This window comes from Argiope bruennichi, chromosome 5 (genome assembly GCF_947563725.1).
Source record: "Argiope bruennichi chromosome 5, qqArgBrue1.1, whole genome shotgun sequence".
Classification (NCBI taxonomy): Eukaryota; Metazoa; Arthropoda; class Arachnida; order Araneae; family Araneidae; genus Argiope; species Argiope bruennichi.
This window is the reverse complement of record NC_079155.1, coordinates 76,967,943-76,985,656: the sequence shown is the minus strand read 5'-3', so window position 1 is coordinate 76,985,656 and position 17,714 is coordinate 76,967,943. Positions and strand designations below refer to the sequence as shown.

The following is a 17,714-nucleotide window of genomic DNA, read 5'->3' as shown; positions in this document are numbered from 1 at the left end:
TATTTGATATGTGTTATACTGTATATTTTGCAAACATTAATGAAGTATTGGCCTGTGTTAAGAAACCAGAAAATACAACTATGTTTGGTATAAAAAGAATGTCTTTATTATTGGTATAGATAGAGTAGGAAGTGAGCATCAGTTATTTCATCTTTTATTTATATAAATGATTTAATATAATGCCATAATTTATCTAAAAATGATAATCTATTTAACATATTTTTTTGTAGGAATAGACAGATTGCTGTCTTTAATGTGTGGCTGTCGATCTATAACAGAAGTGATAGCTTTTCCCAAATCACTGGATGGAAAAGATCTCATGTCTGGAGCTCCATGTCCTATATCGGCTGAGGATAAAAAGCTGTATCATATTGAACCTGTTCTTCCAGATAATGAGAAAACCGAACAGTCTTCAATTATAAAATAAGAAAAAATTTTTTTTACCCAATATATATTATTTTCATTCATCTTTAATAATAAAGGCAAAAGTGTGTATGTTCTATAGAACATGTCGTTGAATCTAAATCTAATGACTAGCTCTTTAATTATCAATATACACAAAATAAATAATGTAAATATCTTATCTTACATATAAAATATTATAAAAGTACAGAAAATTGCTCCCATGTTTTTATAAGAGTAATTTAATTCACTTCATCACAATCACCTTGTGAACGTCCAGGATAAAGATGCTCATCAATCTAAAGAAAAAAAAAAATCTAAACATTAATAAAGTAATTTAAACAGCTTCTAAAATGTTCTACATATTTCAAAATTCGTAATAATTATTACTGAACCTTGGAAATCTTTTTTTTTTTTTTTTAAATACATTGCAACTCATATAAGGATCTGTAAATCTTAAAAATTCTCATAGAGAATACAAAACGTTAGTGTATTAAGAATAAGCGAAAAATTGATTATAAAATTTCATCCTTACAAAGGAAGTTAAATAAACAGATATAAATATTATTCAAAATAAATAATAGTGTAACAAAGAAAACTGTTTTAAAACTTTTTAAAAGTATTAATTTAATGAACTCACAAGTTAAAATTTGAAAATACTATTTTTCTTTACACTTGAAATATATATATATATATATTTTTTTTCAAATTTTGTACCCAATTATTATTAAGCAAAAAATTCTTTGTAAAGATTCTGCAACAATTAAATTATTTTTTTTAATTAATGAAAACTATTTATCCTCCATGTTGCCACTCTTACTGAAAAAAAAATATTATAGGTATTTTAAATAATTTTCTTCATTTACTTATAAACTGCCAATTGTTTTTAAAGAATGATACAAAATATATGGGAAAAAATTGGTTCTTAATTATTTTTAAAATTCTTTTGCTGTCATTTTTTTATGTATTTATTTGGTACTATTACTAATATTTTAATTTCAATGAAAACATATGTTGTGAGAAATAGGAAAATTTCCTTTTTTTTATATTTAATATTTCTAAATATATTGAATGATAAATTTTGCACTTTCCGATTTTTTTTTTTATCATAGGGCACATTTTGTAATTAGGAACACAATTATGCTTTCATGGTAGTAGTAGGCTTCTCATAAATAAATAAATCATTCATATCAAAATAAAAGAAAACAATTAATATTTTCATCATTTTAATTTCAGCAATTTTATTTGCAATCTAATTTATTTTCTCTGGAAAACAATATTAGATTAGATAGTCTTTCTTGTTCCAAAGAGGATTCTAAATAGTTTATTATTTGAAATTTTAAAAATTACATTCAGACTCAGCAGAATTAATTCAGATTTTTAAAATTATACTTAAATTAGCATAATTTATTTATTATATTAACAGTATTTATTTGTAATACAGGCAACAACAATTCATTTACATTTCTTTACTATGTTTTATTTGGGGGAGGGGGGCAGCTTAGATATACAATAAAAATACTGTCTATATTTCATAATCTTATTACAACTTCTGATTCATGTATGAGATAGCTAAACATGAAGCTCCGTTAGTCCTCGGAAATATGTCAGGTTTACTACTATATATCTATATAACATCAAAGTATAATTATAAATACTTACCAAATTATATGTTTCTGTTGCTGAATTTGAATTAATTGTGTATGGCTGTTTCGAAGGTGATGTTTTCAATGTAAAAACAGCCAATTGTGATAAAGGACCCAGATGAGAGGATTCTGGTGGTGGATCACCTACTCCTTGAATCTTCACAGTATAATCAGGAAAGTTATCTAATATACTGTTGCACCTAGAAAATATCCATGCAATTTATAAACAAATGAATCTCGCAAAGTTTTCAATAAATTTCAATCTCATTCCGAAAAAAAAAAAAAAACCTATCTGATATAATTTCAAAAAATAAAAAATAATAATGACGCAGTGTCTGAATTTTACACAATTTTGAACTGAAAAATTTTCAAAATCTTATCAGATATTACTAAGGTGCAAAGAAAAAAGACCACAAAAGGAAACTGTTTATCACCATTTCCACTCATTATCAAAACATCTTCCAAATAGTCAAATTAAAAAACATTTTTATTCTTAATAATTGAAGCTTATATGAGGAAAAGTAACATTATTCATACAGAAATGGCCTTTGGCTTTAGAAATTTGACCCAAGCTTTCTAGAGCAATAGTAAAAATCTGATTAAAAATTTGTAGGTTTTGTTCATATTCAGAAAACTATCTCAATATTAAATTAAACTGAATATTGGTCGGATCAGTATAACTAAGAAAATTTTTAAAAAGTAAAATAAAACTTTCTTCTTACAAAATTTAAACTTTATTTTAGATATCACAAACATTCAGCAGTCATATAAAACATTCAGCATACATGAAGAAGCTGAAAATATCTTATTAATCTCAAAAATACCATAACTGACTGATTTTCACATTCTAAAAAAAGAACGTTTTAATCTGTGACATTTTTGATTAGATTGAGCTATTGCCTAACCACAGAAGGTTCTAATTAAAAAAAAAAACATTAATCATTAATTTCTTTTTCCTCTACCTTATCAATGATAGTAATAAAAAGCTTACAATTTGAATGATTCAAATATTTTCAGTTCAAAGTTGTTAGTTAATTTAAAACTCATACTATTTATAAACACATTCAAAAATTTTACTAAAGAAAATAATTAAAGAAAAATTTTTTTAAAGTAAATTTATATTTTGCTAAATTATTCAGCAATTTTATCTAATTTATATATATATGCAGTAAAGCTGCCCAATATTCAATTAATTTTACTTTTTTTAATATTTTTTTTGAAAAACTTTCTTACCTATGAACTTCAAATGCAATAGTGTTAAACATTTTTTTAAGTAATTTTACTTTCTGCACTGCATTTGGATATCAGTCTTTAAATATGTTTTAGCTTCTGTCATAATATCAAATAATAAAATGCCGTGAAAATTTGTGTGTGATAATAATGGCAGAAATGTGTTAAAATTCTGTTTTTAGTTTTCAATTAAACTTCTAATTAAAATTTTGAGAAATCTGTTCTTAGTAGGCCTTTAATACTCAAGAAAACTTTCTGCCAAATTCCATGTTTCTTGCTTCAATGGTTTATACTGCATGTTGCTCTGACAATCAGAACAAACCTCTATATGTACAGAGATTTCATTGGGAAAAAAAAAATTCTGAAAGAGTTACAAAAAGAGAAAAAAGCAAAGCTCCAAAAATCTTTATAAAAATAATAGAATCTGAAAACTAATGAATAAAAGTTTTCAAAATATTTCAAGTACCGTATCTAGCAGTATTTTTTTTTTATAAATATAAAAACTAAAATTTGTCGAGATTGGTGCAACAAATAAAACTTTTCAAACAGAGAGGGGCATTTAAAAAAAAGTTAAAAGAAATGAGGATAATTGAAAACCTATGCCTTCAAATTAAAATTTCATCAGACTAGATTTTACGCAATTGACTAACATAATTGTCATTATGAACTGCAGTTCAATATAGAACAGTAAAATTCATTTACATAGGTTGTTCAAGAGACTGTTCCAAAATGTAATGATAACATAAGAACAATGATCGAATGTATAACAGATTAAAGTGGTTTCACTGTAAGTGTTTTTAGAGTATGTTTCATATATCTCTTTGGCACATCAAATTCATCCTGCTATATTCTTATTTGTTGCTCGTTAGACCAATCTGCATATTTTTCTTTAACACATAAAAAGGTTAAATGTTGCATTTATAAAGGCATAACAAAAATTCTTCATCCTCTTGGAATTCCGCTGAAATCCGAACATTTTCCCGAGTCACAAGAAATATGACATAGAGCATATTTTATACTGTTCCTTCGGGATAAACTTCCCAATATTTTAATAAACAACAAAGCATATTGCTGAAGAGGGAGTGGGGAAAAGTTATTAAGTATTAGCTTAATACATATCAGCAACCCTCAAAAAGTTTACTTTCTACTTCTTGGGAACATTAAGCATTTTTAGGCTTTTTTCATGACATTACACGCACTGTTAAAAATGAAAACTAAATATATCTTTAGTAAGATTCCTCTCCATGATTAAGACAGCAGTTGTTTAGTAAACTTTGGGACAAAGCCTTACTTAAACTTTACTTAATTGTATCTTGAACAAACATATCATTATAACATTAATGAGGTATGCATTAAATGAACTAATTTCAAATAGATTTAATCTTATTTTAAAGATTTAACTTTGGAATTTCCAGAATCATCTTCCTCATAATTTAATTTTTATTCAGTTTATCAGAATAAATATATTTATGATGAATATGTTTATTAAATTTATTAGAATTTTAGTAAGAATAATTTATTAGGAAAAGAAATGCATCCTCAAAGAGGCATTAAATTCTGTTTACATGCTGAAAAATTTACCTCTAAAGAATCATCTTCATCAAATAAAATTTGAGATTTTGATTCTACATGGTGCAAAAAAAAAAGCTTTGATGTTGCTAAGCCAAGAAATTAAATACTATCAAACAGTTGTTAGATATCAAAAACAAGAACTGAAAATACTGATTTGTTAACTTTTGAGTTGAAGTATTCAAGAAGATGCAAAGATGAATATTATGATAAATGAAGAACACATTTGGGAATAGTTAGTCTGTATGTTGTGCAGACATGGGCAAATACATTAGCTTCACTAAAATTTGAAAAATTTCCTTTTTTAAGAAAGATTTTTTCTACAAATGGAAAGAGAAATAATGCATATCTGTTAAATGAAAGGAACAAGTTATAAATTATTTAACAACAACAACAACAACAAAAAAAAAAAAAAAAAATCAGAACATATTTGGAAAATCTGAGTTATGAAAGAATTTGGGTATTTTGGACATAAACCTGATGTCATCCATGTGACACTCAGTAAGAATCAAATGTATCTTTTTAATAATTCAGATGCTATTAAATTGCCAAAATACACTGAAAAAAAGTTAGCTACTGCAACCCTGGCTAATTACCAGATCTTAAAAAGTCAACAGTAAAAATAAGAACTCGGATAACACTAACATGAAAAAAAAAAAAAAAGATTGTTTTGAAGTTGTCCATGTTCCAATTATTAAATATTAAAACCAGAAAATACTTCACAAAGCCTCAATCAGTGTTTAAAGCCATTAAAATATTTTATTATCTTCTTGAAAGCTTAATTAAACTACAGTTTACAGAACTTACTTACTACAGAATAGTTTACAATTTCACTCAAGCAATAAAGTGAAGAGTCAAATTTATATCAAAAACAAATGTCTCAAAGGTCAGTTAACCAGACAACTGCCTGAAGCCTCAACACAACTTAATGCATACATCAGTAGTCATAAAATTATGAAATTGAAATAAATTTCTTTTCTGTATTCCCATATAAAAATTTTTTTTTTGATAAATAAGAAATAATAATGAATTTTAATTCCCTGCATTAAAAATAACTGCTAAGTTATTTAGACAGGAAATATCAATATGGAAAATCACATATAGGACAATTAACAAGAGTTATTTCTAACTTAAAGTGTTTAATATACAATTTCTACAAAATTAATGGTTAATTTGTATCCTGACATTTCTTCTTAATTGAAAAATGGAATTCAACATTTACTTGCCACTTATTCTTTATTAAGACATAATATTCGTTTTGCAATGTATTACCATAAACAAACACAATAAAGAAAATTGATATTTTTATAGTCCTAAATAACCTTAAAACATGTAGATATATTAAATTGTTGTAACTCATTGACAAGATAAATTTTGAAGATTATGGTGATGAATTAAAAATTACATATTGAATTAATTTTGCATTTTTTAAAATTAACTTTAGAGAAAATGTGTAGCTAGAACTAATAAACCAATTTAACTATTAATAAAAGGAGTATTTAATAGCTAATGCTACATTAAATATAGAGAGAAATATTAAAATGTAAAGAAAAATAGTTGATTTTTGTCATCTTTTACAACTTTTGGAAAATTAATCAATTTTTTTAAATCAATTTTGGAGAACAGAAGACATGGCCTAGTTAATATGGATAAAATAACTAACAAACACTACATGAGAATAAATGCTTTTTTAAAATTTACTTTATATCTTACCATTCCTCAAATTGTTTTCTATCCCATTCAAATTTGTGATCCCAGTGCCGAAATCCCTCCAGATTAGGAAAAAGAACATTGAATTCACAGTTTGGAGTGGTAAAAATGGCTATTTTTGGACGAATGAATCCAAAAATATTAGCAGTTAAAGGTTCCAAATATTTTGGTTCAAGGTGTTCAATTCTAAAATTAAAAGGAAAAACATCAGAATTATTTTGCTTAAAGTGCTAAAATATATAAAAAGAAACAAAATAGAATCAAAACTGACAAATTTATTTAATTTCAGAAAAAAATTAATATCAGGAAAATGAAAATGAAGTTTTAAAATTATTATTTATACATGTAAAAAAATTGAAAACTTACAACTCTATGCATGTGACAGCATTATATCCTTGTAGTCGAGAATCATTTTCTAGGGCACTTCCTTTGAATATTTTAATTTTTAAAGGTTGATGACGTTTGAATATAAAATCCCATGCATTGGGTCTTGAAGCATGCACAGCACTTTCTAATGATGGCTCGTGTAAATCTACACATGAAATTTCTGTAGCAAATGGCAATTTCTTTAAGTACTTAATAAATTTACCTTCAGCACATCCAAAATCTACAACCTGCAAAAAATAATTAGCATATTTTTAAAGGATGGAAAAAGAAAAATCTTTGTTTGAACTAACTAGGCATAGTATTCTTCCCCTGAATTTTTTCATATAGTTAAACAATGTAACAAGTTTTTTTTAATTTTTTAGCACAGTGAAGCTAAATTATATTGTATTCGGACCTCTTCCCTTTAGCTTAGTAGAAAAAAAACTTGGAAAGTTTTAAAAACAGGATGCCAAGACTATATGCCAAATTTCATTTATATAATTTATTCTTTTATGAGTTACTGCATTCATAAATCCTTGAATAGACAAAAATGGTAGAAGAATCTTTTGAATGATTTGATTCATAATTTAATATATTTGCAATTTAGGTTATTAAATAATGCTAGTTAGCTTCGATGACTAGCTTTCCCTCAACCATCAAGGAAGTGATTGACCAAAAGATAAAAAAGTAAAATCCCAAAAAACTGCGTCCCAAAACAACATACAAAAAGTATAAATTAAATAATCAACATTCAGAAAAAAATATCCAAACTACAGCTCACTTGATTTTTGTATTCACTTCAAAATATTTATAAAAGAAAGAAATCAATAGCATACGATTTTTCCAGAATCACTTAAAGAAATATATAGTAGAGGACAAATTAAGATAAATATAAGACTACAAATATGGAAATGAAGGTCAGTACTTTATCTTAAATGTATTCTGTCTCTAGGCAAAACTACTCCAAGATATATAATCAAAGATCATATATCTTTTTTATCTTCATTTCCAGGACATATCACAAAATAATATTTTGGCAGAGGCTCCAATCTCAATAACTGAAATGAAGTCATCAATTTTCATCTCCAAGTAATTTCGCTACTTTCAAAGTATACTTAAACAGCAATCAAAATACTCTATTATTATTATGCAATTATAATTTAAACTTTCTTTTGTTTTGATAACATGTATCTTATCAAAGTTAACATAATTATATTAATATAATTGATATGCTCTCATTGAAGACAGTTAATGTTAATGAGATTGATTTAGTCATGCTAATCAATTTTGATGATTTACATCTTACAACAATAAAAGCATATATTACAAAAATTAAAGTAAAAATTGTACAATAATGATAGAGCAATCTGATAAATTAGCCATATTTCAAAATAGCAAAATTGTTAAAAAGTTGGCATTGAAAATGATAAAATCGATTCAGTTGTCAAAGCTGAAGGGCTGCTTTATTTTTTTAAAATATCTTTTGATCAGATGAGGAAAAATGGCAGTTGACTACTGATAAGATATTTTGAGGTCATAAACTTTCATACAAAAATAAAATTTTTGAAATCAGTACATGGTGAGCTCAGTCACAGATTTTCTTCCTAAACCATATATAATGCGACAGCGTTTTTTTTTTTTTTTTTTCTCTTGAAAACTGAGAACGCAGGAGGGTAAGTGATCATTGAAGACATATCTAAAAATCATAGGCTTCCATATGAAATCAAAATTTTTGAAATCGATTCAGGAGTTGAAAGAACTCTCACTTAGATTTTCCTTAAATACAATCTAGAGTGGAACAATGTTTATTTCTTCAGAAGAAAAAACCTTGGGCATACCACCCTCGATAACATATCTAGAGCTCGGAACTTTCATGTGAAAGTTTTCTAAATCAGTCCAATGGTTGGATCCAAGCAATTCTGGTTTATTGATTCTTCTTATTATTTAAAATATAAGTATGATAAATTTCATCATTTTAAGCTTGTTGCATTAGAAGTTATCATGTTCACAAACAGATAAATTTTGATTATATAAGTAATAAAAATCAAGTTAATAGGAAAATCAAATTAAACCAAATAAAAAAAATAATCCAGCCTGAAGACTTTTTCAATGGTCACCCTCAGGCAAGGATTAAAAATAAGGGAATTTTTCTGTGAAGGAATGCAGACTAGACAGTCTAATAATCTAATCTGCATTCCTTCACAGAAAAAAAAAAACCCTTTTTTTTAGGGTAACCCTTGAAAAAGTCTTCAGGCCGGATTATTTTTTTATTTGGTTTAATTTGATTTTTCTATTAACTTGATTTTTATTATTTTTGTCTTGATTCATCTGTGTTTTAGAAGTAGCTGCATTTGCGCTCTCTAAATACTATGATGTTTTTTCCTGCTCCTTTTTTGGTTTTAGTTTGAATAAAAAAAATAATTTTTAGTTGCGATTCCGAAACTATTTCGTTTCATTTTCAAAATATTTCTTACTTTAGATTGGTTATATATATATATATTTCATTTGGTCTGTGTAGAGTTACCAAATTTTTTTTATTATAATATTTTCTCTTAATTCTATAAAAAGACAATTACTCTAATGTAATGCCATTGAATTCTATGAAAAACTATCACTTAAGCTCACAAACGTAAGTAACCATGCACTTTTTGCTGTTTTGACCATATTGCAAGAAATCATTTGTAACAAAATTGTTCTTGCAATAAAATTTTAATGAAAAATTTGATAAAGGTAATGTACTTTCATCTAACAAATCAAGAAGTTCAAGACTTCAGAATACAATAAATTTATAAATTTTGAATTTTAAAATGTAGTAAATCTGGAATTTTAGAATGCAATAAATATAGAATTCTGGATATAGCTGAAGCACAATCACTCCCAGTTATAGAATTTTATTTTTTATTTTAAAAAAAGCTAAAATGGAGGCATTTGTTTTCCATATATGAAAATTCAGTAAATGCATTCTGCATTTATAAAGCAAAATTAAAATTAGCAAAATAGGATGGATGTTACAACCTTTTCAATTCCAGGAAGTTTGAACAAAATGTCTCGAACTGTTGTGTATCGTTGAATGTACACAGGAGGATTGAATACTGGGCCACTCCTTTCTAAAACCTCTTCTTTCTTATTTTCAGACATACTTCTAAATTAATAACCTATAAAATGATTATACAATAAAGGGAAAGAAGGCACTTTTTTTTCTATTTTTGTTTAAAAGTATGTTTGTTTTCTTTGTTAATGTTTTACTTACAGAGTTAGAAAATTTTTATTAGTTTAAGATTGTAGAAGAAAAGAGAAATTCTTTAAAAATATTGACTTTTATAAATGATTCTTTTTATAATAATTATTAAATCACTATTCTGAATTAAGCATCAAATGAATATTAAAACATATAAAACGATTGCAAAGAAAAGGTGATGCATAGTTAAAAAATGATAAATAAAAATATTTAATTTTGTTTGCTTTTTTTAAAAAAAGCATTAGATTAAATGTCACTTACCAAAATAAAAATTTATAAATCTGAAATTAAGTCATCATGATGTAAAAGCAGTTTACTTGAACTAGAAATCCTATTTGATCCTTTGACTCTTCAAATAGTTTTCATTTTTGAAGATATACTCACTTGAAAAACAAAAGGCGAAACATAGAAACAAAAATATGTTAGGATTGAATACAAGCTTTTAAAATGCATAAAAAAAGCAAAAATGAAACAAAAAATAACTTTTTGTTAATAAATATTAATCTCTTGTGCTGATATTCATAATAATACAGTAAGTATTCATACATTATAAAAAAAATGCTATTTAAGTACTACTTGCAGCTATTTTCTAATAGAGAGTTTTAACAATTTCCAAACATAAATTAGCATTAGAAGCAAATTGAATAAGACAAGCAATTTGAATTTGAAACATGAATTTTCTTTTCTTTAAAACATAAACAAAAGAACAACTGCAATTAAGAGCTTTCAATGTATAACTTGATAGAAACAATGTGGTTTCAAATAGCATAAATGCATGAGCATGAATATTACATTATGTGGTACTAAAAAAAATCACTATTTAGAATTTTATACTTACAAAAGTTTAGTAACCATGAATTATAATTATATTCTATATTTATTATCAAATATTAAAATAAAAGTTTTGGAAGAAACTTGCTTTCCTTTAAAAATATTAAATGCATAACTTGCATTACACATATAATTATCATTTGAAAGGGAAAGGGTATTCATTTTCACGAGATTACATTAAAAGTTGATAAAGCATTGAAATTGTACGATAATCTGTATATTGGATACACACAATTTTGCTCATTTTTTGCTACTCAGAATAAAAATTGTAAATTCAAACATTATGGACGCACGTTTTATTCTTGTTAACATATCTAATGCTTTATCTAAACATAATACCAACTTTCCACTTAAGAAAATAATTTAAACCTTCGACTGACCCATTAGATGTAAAATATTAAATACCGAAAAGATGATATAATTGAACAATGTTACAAACCTAAAATATGTCTGAATAAAATTAACAATACCTTCACTGAGTAGTGGTACTTATGGAACATAAATGTTAGCACATGGCCGTATATAAATATAATTTTGATCTGATTTATTTAGATCTACTAGAAAAATAAATTGTTCAAATAAGCGAACTTGCGAAACAAGTAATTCACTTCTCTGTAGATTACGCAAGATAATGATTCTATTCGTTTTCACTATTTTACTTGAAAATATGTATCTCTCAGAGAGTTTAAAAATATGAGCGAATTGATAAAAGCTAATTACTTTACTTTATCCACCTATTAAATCTTAACTTTAACAAACGATTTATTAAAAAATATATATATGCATAGAGGGCAAGCCTGAATTGAAGCATTTTGAAATGAAATGAAAAGAATTGTTTGATTGTTGTTGTTATTATGATGGGCAAACTAATTTAATTCTTATGGCGAGTAGATTATGTTGTAAATGTGAAAAGAGTTTTTGAATACATATAACTATAGCTTTTTTTTTTACAATTTTAATGATAAATATGTTTAAAAGAAAAACTACTCTTCCTGCCAGACCACCTATTCCAAGTAAAGATGAAATCATTGATGATCTAACTCAAGCGACACCAGATGATGTAGTATTTAAAATAGATCCAAAAGATAAATTATTTATTTTAGGTACGATAAAAGCTGTAAGGTAGTTTATTAATTGGGTACATGCCAGCGAATATGGCGCCAAGTTGTAATCTTTTTAAGACTATAAGTCACCGAATCTTTTAATGTTTATATTTTTCTTTATTTTCTTGTTATATGTGGCGAGTTTTGATAGATTTGGTTAGAATTTTTTTTCTCTTAGGTGGCTCATCTACATTATTGGAAGTGCCCCCCATTTTAGTAGAATGAAATAATGTTTTTAATGGTATAGGACTTTTATGAAATTTGTTACACGTTTCTAGGATCTTTCTGCTTTGCTATCTGTGTTTTAAATTTCAAATTATTTTATTTGGAAATTTATTGACTAGTCTGATCTTTTTTAATCATATATTTGCAAATTAGAAACACAACACTGCTAAAAAAATTTAAAAACAAAATAATTTTGATTAAGCTCACATTTCAGCTTTCAAAGGTTGCTAAATTTTTGCATTTTAATAGTATTTGCAGTAATAATATTTAATTCCTGTTTATTCCTATTTAGTAATAAAAACTAATTCCATAGTACTAACAAAATTATTTTATATCCATCTCTAAAAATTAACTATTTTAATCTGAATATATTGTTTATAACAACAGAAAATTCAAGTAATCTGTTATAAATAAGTAGAGTTTTTATCACTTAAATTTTGAACTGGAATGATTTAAGAAATAAAGCCAAGGGAAGCAGAAGAGATCAAAAGATTTTTCTGATTTTCGTTTGGATTGGCATGTGGTAATTTTTAATATTTTTGGGAGATAATATATCTATGAATATTTTCCAATAAGATATAATTTTTTTTAAATTTCTTTTATCTTCTTTATCTGATGGCACAAATTTATATACTTATCGCTGAGCTCCAGGCAGTATGTGGCCCAGAAGGCCCTCAACAAAGCTAAAAAACCCTAAGCCCTCAACAGCCTGCTCAAAAGTGCCTTGAGAAAATCCACAAATCACCTTCATATATCTTGATATTTCCTTATGCGACTTCTATATGTTTAGCCCTTAAATTCTAAAAAAGTGTTGAATCTTTATACTAAAACATAACAGCTAGATAATGCTGTAAACTTCATTTAGGTATCTTTATTTTCCTCTTAAATTTATTCTTAATGATTTAACAGAAAATGCAATTATATGACCCTGATAATAAGTGATCCAGAAACTCTTAAACTAGCTAATAAATTTTTTAGGGAAATTTTTCAAATAAATTACAGTAAGTATTGGAACCTAGATTCAATCACCAAACAATTGAGAATATCACCACGATGATTGTATTGTGTATAATGGCGTTTAGTGATATTGGCATGATATAGCAATACATGAATTGTGTACTTACTCCTCATAAACTTTGAAGATATTTGACATGTTGTGGCCCAATGTTTCTTATTATGCCACTTGGCTGCACCCCTCATTCTTTTTCAATTTTGGGTGTGAACATTTGCTGTTGTTTTCAGGAAGTGGTACTAATAGTTTATAGAGAAGTTAATATAATCAACTTCAAGTTGTTCCTTATCATTGCCCTTCCAGTAATGTGAATAGATCATTTTTCCATCTTCTACATGTTCAGTGATCTCAATAAGCATTGCAGCATCTCTTTAGATTTTAATGATGTTGCACTAACCATCTTCTCATCATATTTCTCCATTTTTGTACAAGTAAATTACCTAATTACTTTTATATCAAGGTAGCAAACCTTTATTGATTTAGCTACTTTATCTGAATCACTCATTGCATCTTCACATTAGATGTAGAGCATACACTTCCCATTTTTCCCATCCATTGCTGCTTTATAACCTTTACTAGATGTTTTTATACCTTTTCATGGACATCAACTCCTCTGCCCAATGATATAAATCTTAAAATACTGATGAATGATAATGAAACCACTGTTAAAATTGCATCTCCAATGGTTTCATCTTTAACCCTTCGTGGTGCAGTGTTCCAATATATGGAACACCTAATTTTGCACATTTCTAAAATCGTTACATTTAACTATAAATGGGGAAAAAAAATATGTTTTAGAACATGGAACACCTAATTTCACTTGCTTCTAAAATCATTAAATTCAACCATAAATAATAAAAAAAGTATGTTTAAGAATCACTTTTGTCCTTCATTTTTAAAAATAGATAACAATTTAAAGCAAGCTAATCCACAATTTTCAGATATAGCATACTATGTAAAATCCTATTTATTTCAAAGAATTGTATTATTTTTTTTCTTGTAAAAAATAGTTGTTAGAAAAATAATTAAAATTTTATTTTGTTCTTTGTATTTTAAAATTTTTCACTGAGAAAACATAGGCATAATTATTGAATAAAACTAGGTGTTCTATCAGCTGGAACATTGCACCAATCGTGTTACGTGACAGGATATTATGCCATAAAGAGAACAGCTGTGTCTTCATTTCCTGTTCTCCTCTTTTTTGTGATAAATGAGCTCCATTCTAAGAATAGTGTTTGGGAGGGTCAGAATTTTTGGAAATGAGCAACACTTACTATGAGTGTGAAGTTTTGGGGGTTTTCTTTCTTTTTTGTTATTTGCAGCATTTGCAATCTTTACTTAGACCTGTACAAAGTTTCCTGCTATTTATTTTGAACTAGATTTTTCTGAAATACCAACATAACATAGTGCTTTTGTTATTCAAATTCTAGAGATTTTACTTATTTTTGCATTTTACTGCTATGCCCACTTAGGTGCACTTTCCAGAACTTTAGAGGCTCAGTGTTCCCAAAATCAAAATGATAAGTACAATCTACATGAAATTTAACCAGTGTACTCCTATAGGCTTAAATAGATTATGTACAAATTTTTTTTGTGTGAATTTAAAATTTAAAGGTAGGTGCACTGCAAAGGGTTAATATAAAGTTTAATATTATTGTTTTTTCTTTTTTAGTTATATAGACTAATATTACATATACAAAAATATTATTTAAATTGACACATCATGCATGAGTATAAATTTAATAATTAAATCAATAAAAAGTACTGTTTTTAAAACATTTAAAAATATTAATGTAATAAAATTAGAGGAAAAGTTATATGAAAATAATTTTCAAAACACACATCATTGAAAAGCTTTCATTTAAAATTTTAAAATAGTATAAAAAGGTTTTTGTGCATGTATATTCTTGAAACTATTGAAGAAAACATTAACATTTTTAACAAGTTTTAAATTAAAAATCTCATTGAAATGTTAAAAACTTTCTTAGTAAGCACCTACTATCCACAAATTAACTACATACCAAATTTAGTAGATCTAGGCCCAGTGATCTGCCTTGTTCACTGGACTAACAGTTCATTAGATTAAGCATTTAGCATGATTTTTATTCTTGCACATAGTTTCATGCATATTGCATTTTCAAATAGTATGCCAGCCTATAAATATTATCATGCTAAAAAGACTGGGAACTCTATGATTCAGCTGTGAAAAAGAAATAAGGACACAGCAGGAAATAAGAACTAGAAATCCAAGTTTCTACAAGGAAGTCATTCTTATCCTTCCTAAATACAGGGGATATATATTCAGGATTTATGCATTAGTGACAATTATATATAGTTGACATATTATATATGAATTGTAATTAAATTTCATTTGATATGATTGTATTTTTCTGTTCATTTGGACTTTGTTAATATTAAATTGTGTCATATTGGGTTGAATCCACTAATGAATGTTAGTATGTATTGAAATTAAAACAGCTCTTTAATTTTTTTGAAGTCATACTGTAATGAAAAACAATATGATTTAATTAAGAGCATTTTGTATAAAACATTATTGATATTTCTTTCTGATTTAGATTCATTTATTTATGTAACCTATTTTAATTAATATTATTATTCCCCCCTGTCAGATGCCCATGACATCAATGATTTGCCTGAAGATCTTAATGATTCTGGTTTGAAAGATCAAACAGAATTCCTTGATCCTCATCAAGCATATATAAAGGTATTTATTGTACTTTGTAGTTTATTGACTATTGCTGATGCCAAATATTAATATTATTGCCATCAATTTTATATTTTAAGTTTTATTAAGGATTCTGATTCCATTTCAGTATTTTTTTTTAAATAATTCGTTATATGGTAGAAGTTAGAATTCCATGTATGAAAACAAGCAAGGCATGTACAAGTTTGTCCAGCAAATCATTTGGACATTTCTTTAAATATTCCAAAGTTTTGTTTTTGATACTGCTTCCTATTTCTAATGTATCTGCCATGGAATGTAATTTGGAGTGTTGCTATTCAGGTCATTGTGTTATTGTATCATTTTAAATTGTAATCCTAGAAAACAATGGTGCATATATTATTTGATGTGTTTATTTCTATTACTTAATTCATTGACAATGCAACCTATGTATCATATCCTTAATTAGTTTCTGCCCTTATTCTCTATTCTAAAAGTGATTTACTTTTATCTTCATGCCTTACCTTGAAGTTTGTAAACAGTTTTTTGTGATATCCTATATATATATATATTTAAAACCAGAACTGTATTGTCAAGAGTCTATTTGCTTCTTTCTAAAATCATTATTATTTTTTTTAATCACATATATGAATTTTCATGGTGAACTATGTTTTTTGCTTTTTTTTTTAACAGGTTGCCAGTTTTATGGAAAAAATGAATCATTTGGAAAAGCATTTAAGTGAATTAGAAAAAAACAAGAATAATCTTAAAATTCTGGAAGAAAATCTTTTGTCAGATATAACTAAAGTAGAAGAGGAGTTTAAAAAACGATCAGAAACATAGCAAGAAAACTGATTTTTTTTATATTTTAAATAAATAATTTAAATTTTGTTGTTGTTGGTTTTTCATTGAAAAACAGAAATGTCACCCCCCCCTTATCATTTCATGAAGATGTTTTTTACTTTTCTGAAATTACTATACATTAATATTGAAATATTTTTTGTTTTATAATATTTTATATATATTTGGTGGTATGTTATATTTATTACATATATTTTATTATTATTATATTTATTTATTATATTTACTGAGCATACCAGCACTAAATTTATAAACTTTTAGGGTATGTCTAAATGAAGTAGTATCACTTAACAATACTAGGTGAGGAATGACAAGTGCATGTGTTAGTACACACAAGAAATGAAAGGATTCCTCTGAAGTGTATATACAATTTATTAACACAACAAAAATTACACGGTCAGTAGTAAACAAATATTAATTGATTAAAAAGATCAAAAGAAGGTATTTGAACTGCCATACAAAGTTTACATTCAAGATTTGCATCTCTAGACCTTCTCTAGAGATGCAAATCTAAGAACCTGCTGGATTATTGTCAAAATAAATCATAATCCCAAGTCTATGAAACTTTATCTACTACATCTGGTAAACATTTTTGATACATCATTACTATGTGATTCCAATTAATCTAAATGTACTAACTCCTTCTTGAAATTTGTAAATCTAGTGCTGAAAGAATCTGCATAAACTCTTTAAATAAAATTTTTTTGAACTGAAATATTTTAATGTTTTTTTTGTTTTTTTTTAGTTTCCTTATTGAACGTATTTTTTATAAAATATACTTATTATAATCCTAAAGATTTTTGTATTTTAAGCTTTTAATTAAGAACTTTACATAATA

At 26.2% G+C, this 17,714-nt stretch overlaps 3 protein-coding genes across 5 annotated transcripts in view; 2 read left to right on the top strand and 1 right to left on the bottom strand.

Annotated features, from left to right (window-relative positions):
* Positions 1-530, top strand: part of LOC129968934 (aspartate--tRNA ligase, mitochondrial-like) — a 29,544-nt gene extending 29,014 nt beyond the window's left edge. The window contains exon 17 of the mRNA XM_056083293.1: positions 231-530. Coding sequence (XP_055939268.1) covers positions 231-427 — 197 coding nt within the window. The 3' untranslated portion in view covers positions 428-530. The remainder of the gene's footprint in view (positions 1-230) is intronic.
* LOC129968935 (small RNA 2'-O-methyltransferase-like) lies at positions 84-11,621 on the bottom strand. Of its 3 annotated transcripts, none has more exons than XM_056083295.1 (7): positions 11,463-11,621; positions 10,423-10,544; positions 9,939-10,078; positions 6,924-7,171; positions 6,561-6,743; positions 2,065-2,248; positions 84-701 (listed from the first exon to the last, which is right to left on the bottom strand). In XM_056083295.1, exons 3-7 carry the CDS (start codon positions 10,059-10,061, stop codon positions 645-647), a joined length of 795 nt encoding a protein of 264 aa, XP_055939270.1. In that variant the 5' UTR covers positions 10,062-10,078; positions 10,423-10,544; positions 11,463-11,621; the 3' UTR covers positions 84-644. The 3 variants fall into 3 exon arrangements, with proteins under 3 accessions (XP_055939270.1, XP_055939271.1, XP_055939272.1); XM_056083296.1 differs by having other exon boundaries at positions 11,432-11,597; XM_056083297.1 differs by lacking the exon at positions 10,423-10,544 and having other exon boundaries at positions 11,463-11,599.
* A 204-nt stretch (positions 11,622-11,825) lies between these two features.
* On the top strand, positions 11,826-16,908 carry LOC129969072 (uncharacterized). The gene is made up of 3 exons (XM_056083480.1): positions 11,826-12,095; positions 15,963-16,057; positions 16,709-16,908. The coding sequence occupies exons 1-3, from the start codon at positions 11,951-11,953 to the stop codon at positions 16,856-16,858; spliced, it is 390 nt and encodes a 129-aa protein (XP_055939455.1). The 5' UTR covers positions 11,826-11,950; the 3' UTR covers positions 16,859-16,908.
* Positions 16,909-17,714: the final 806 nt, after the last annotated feature.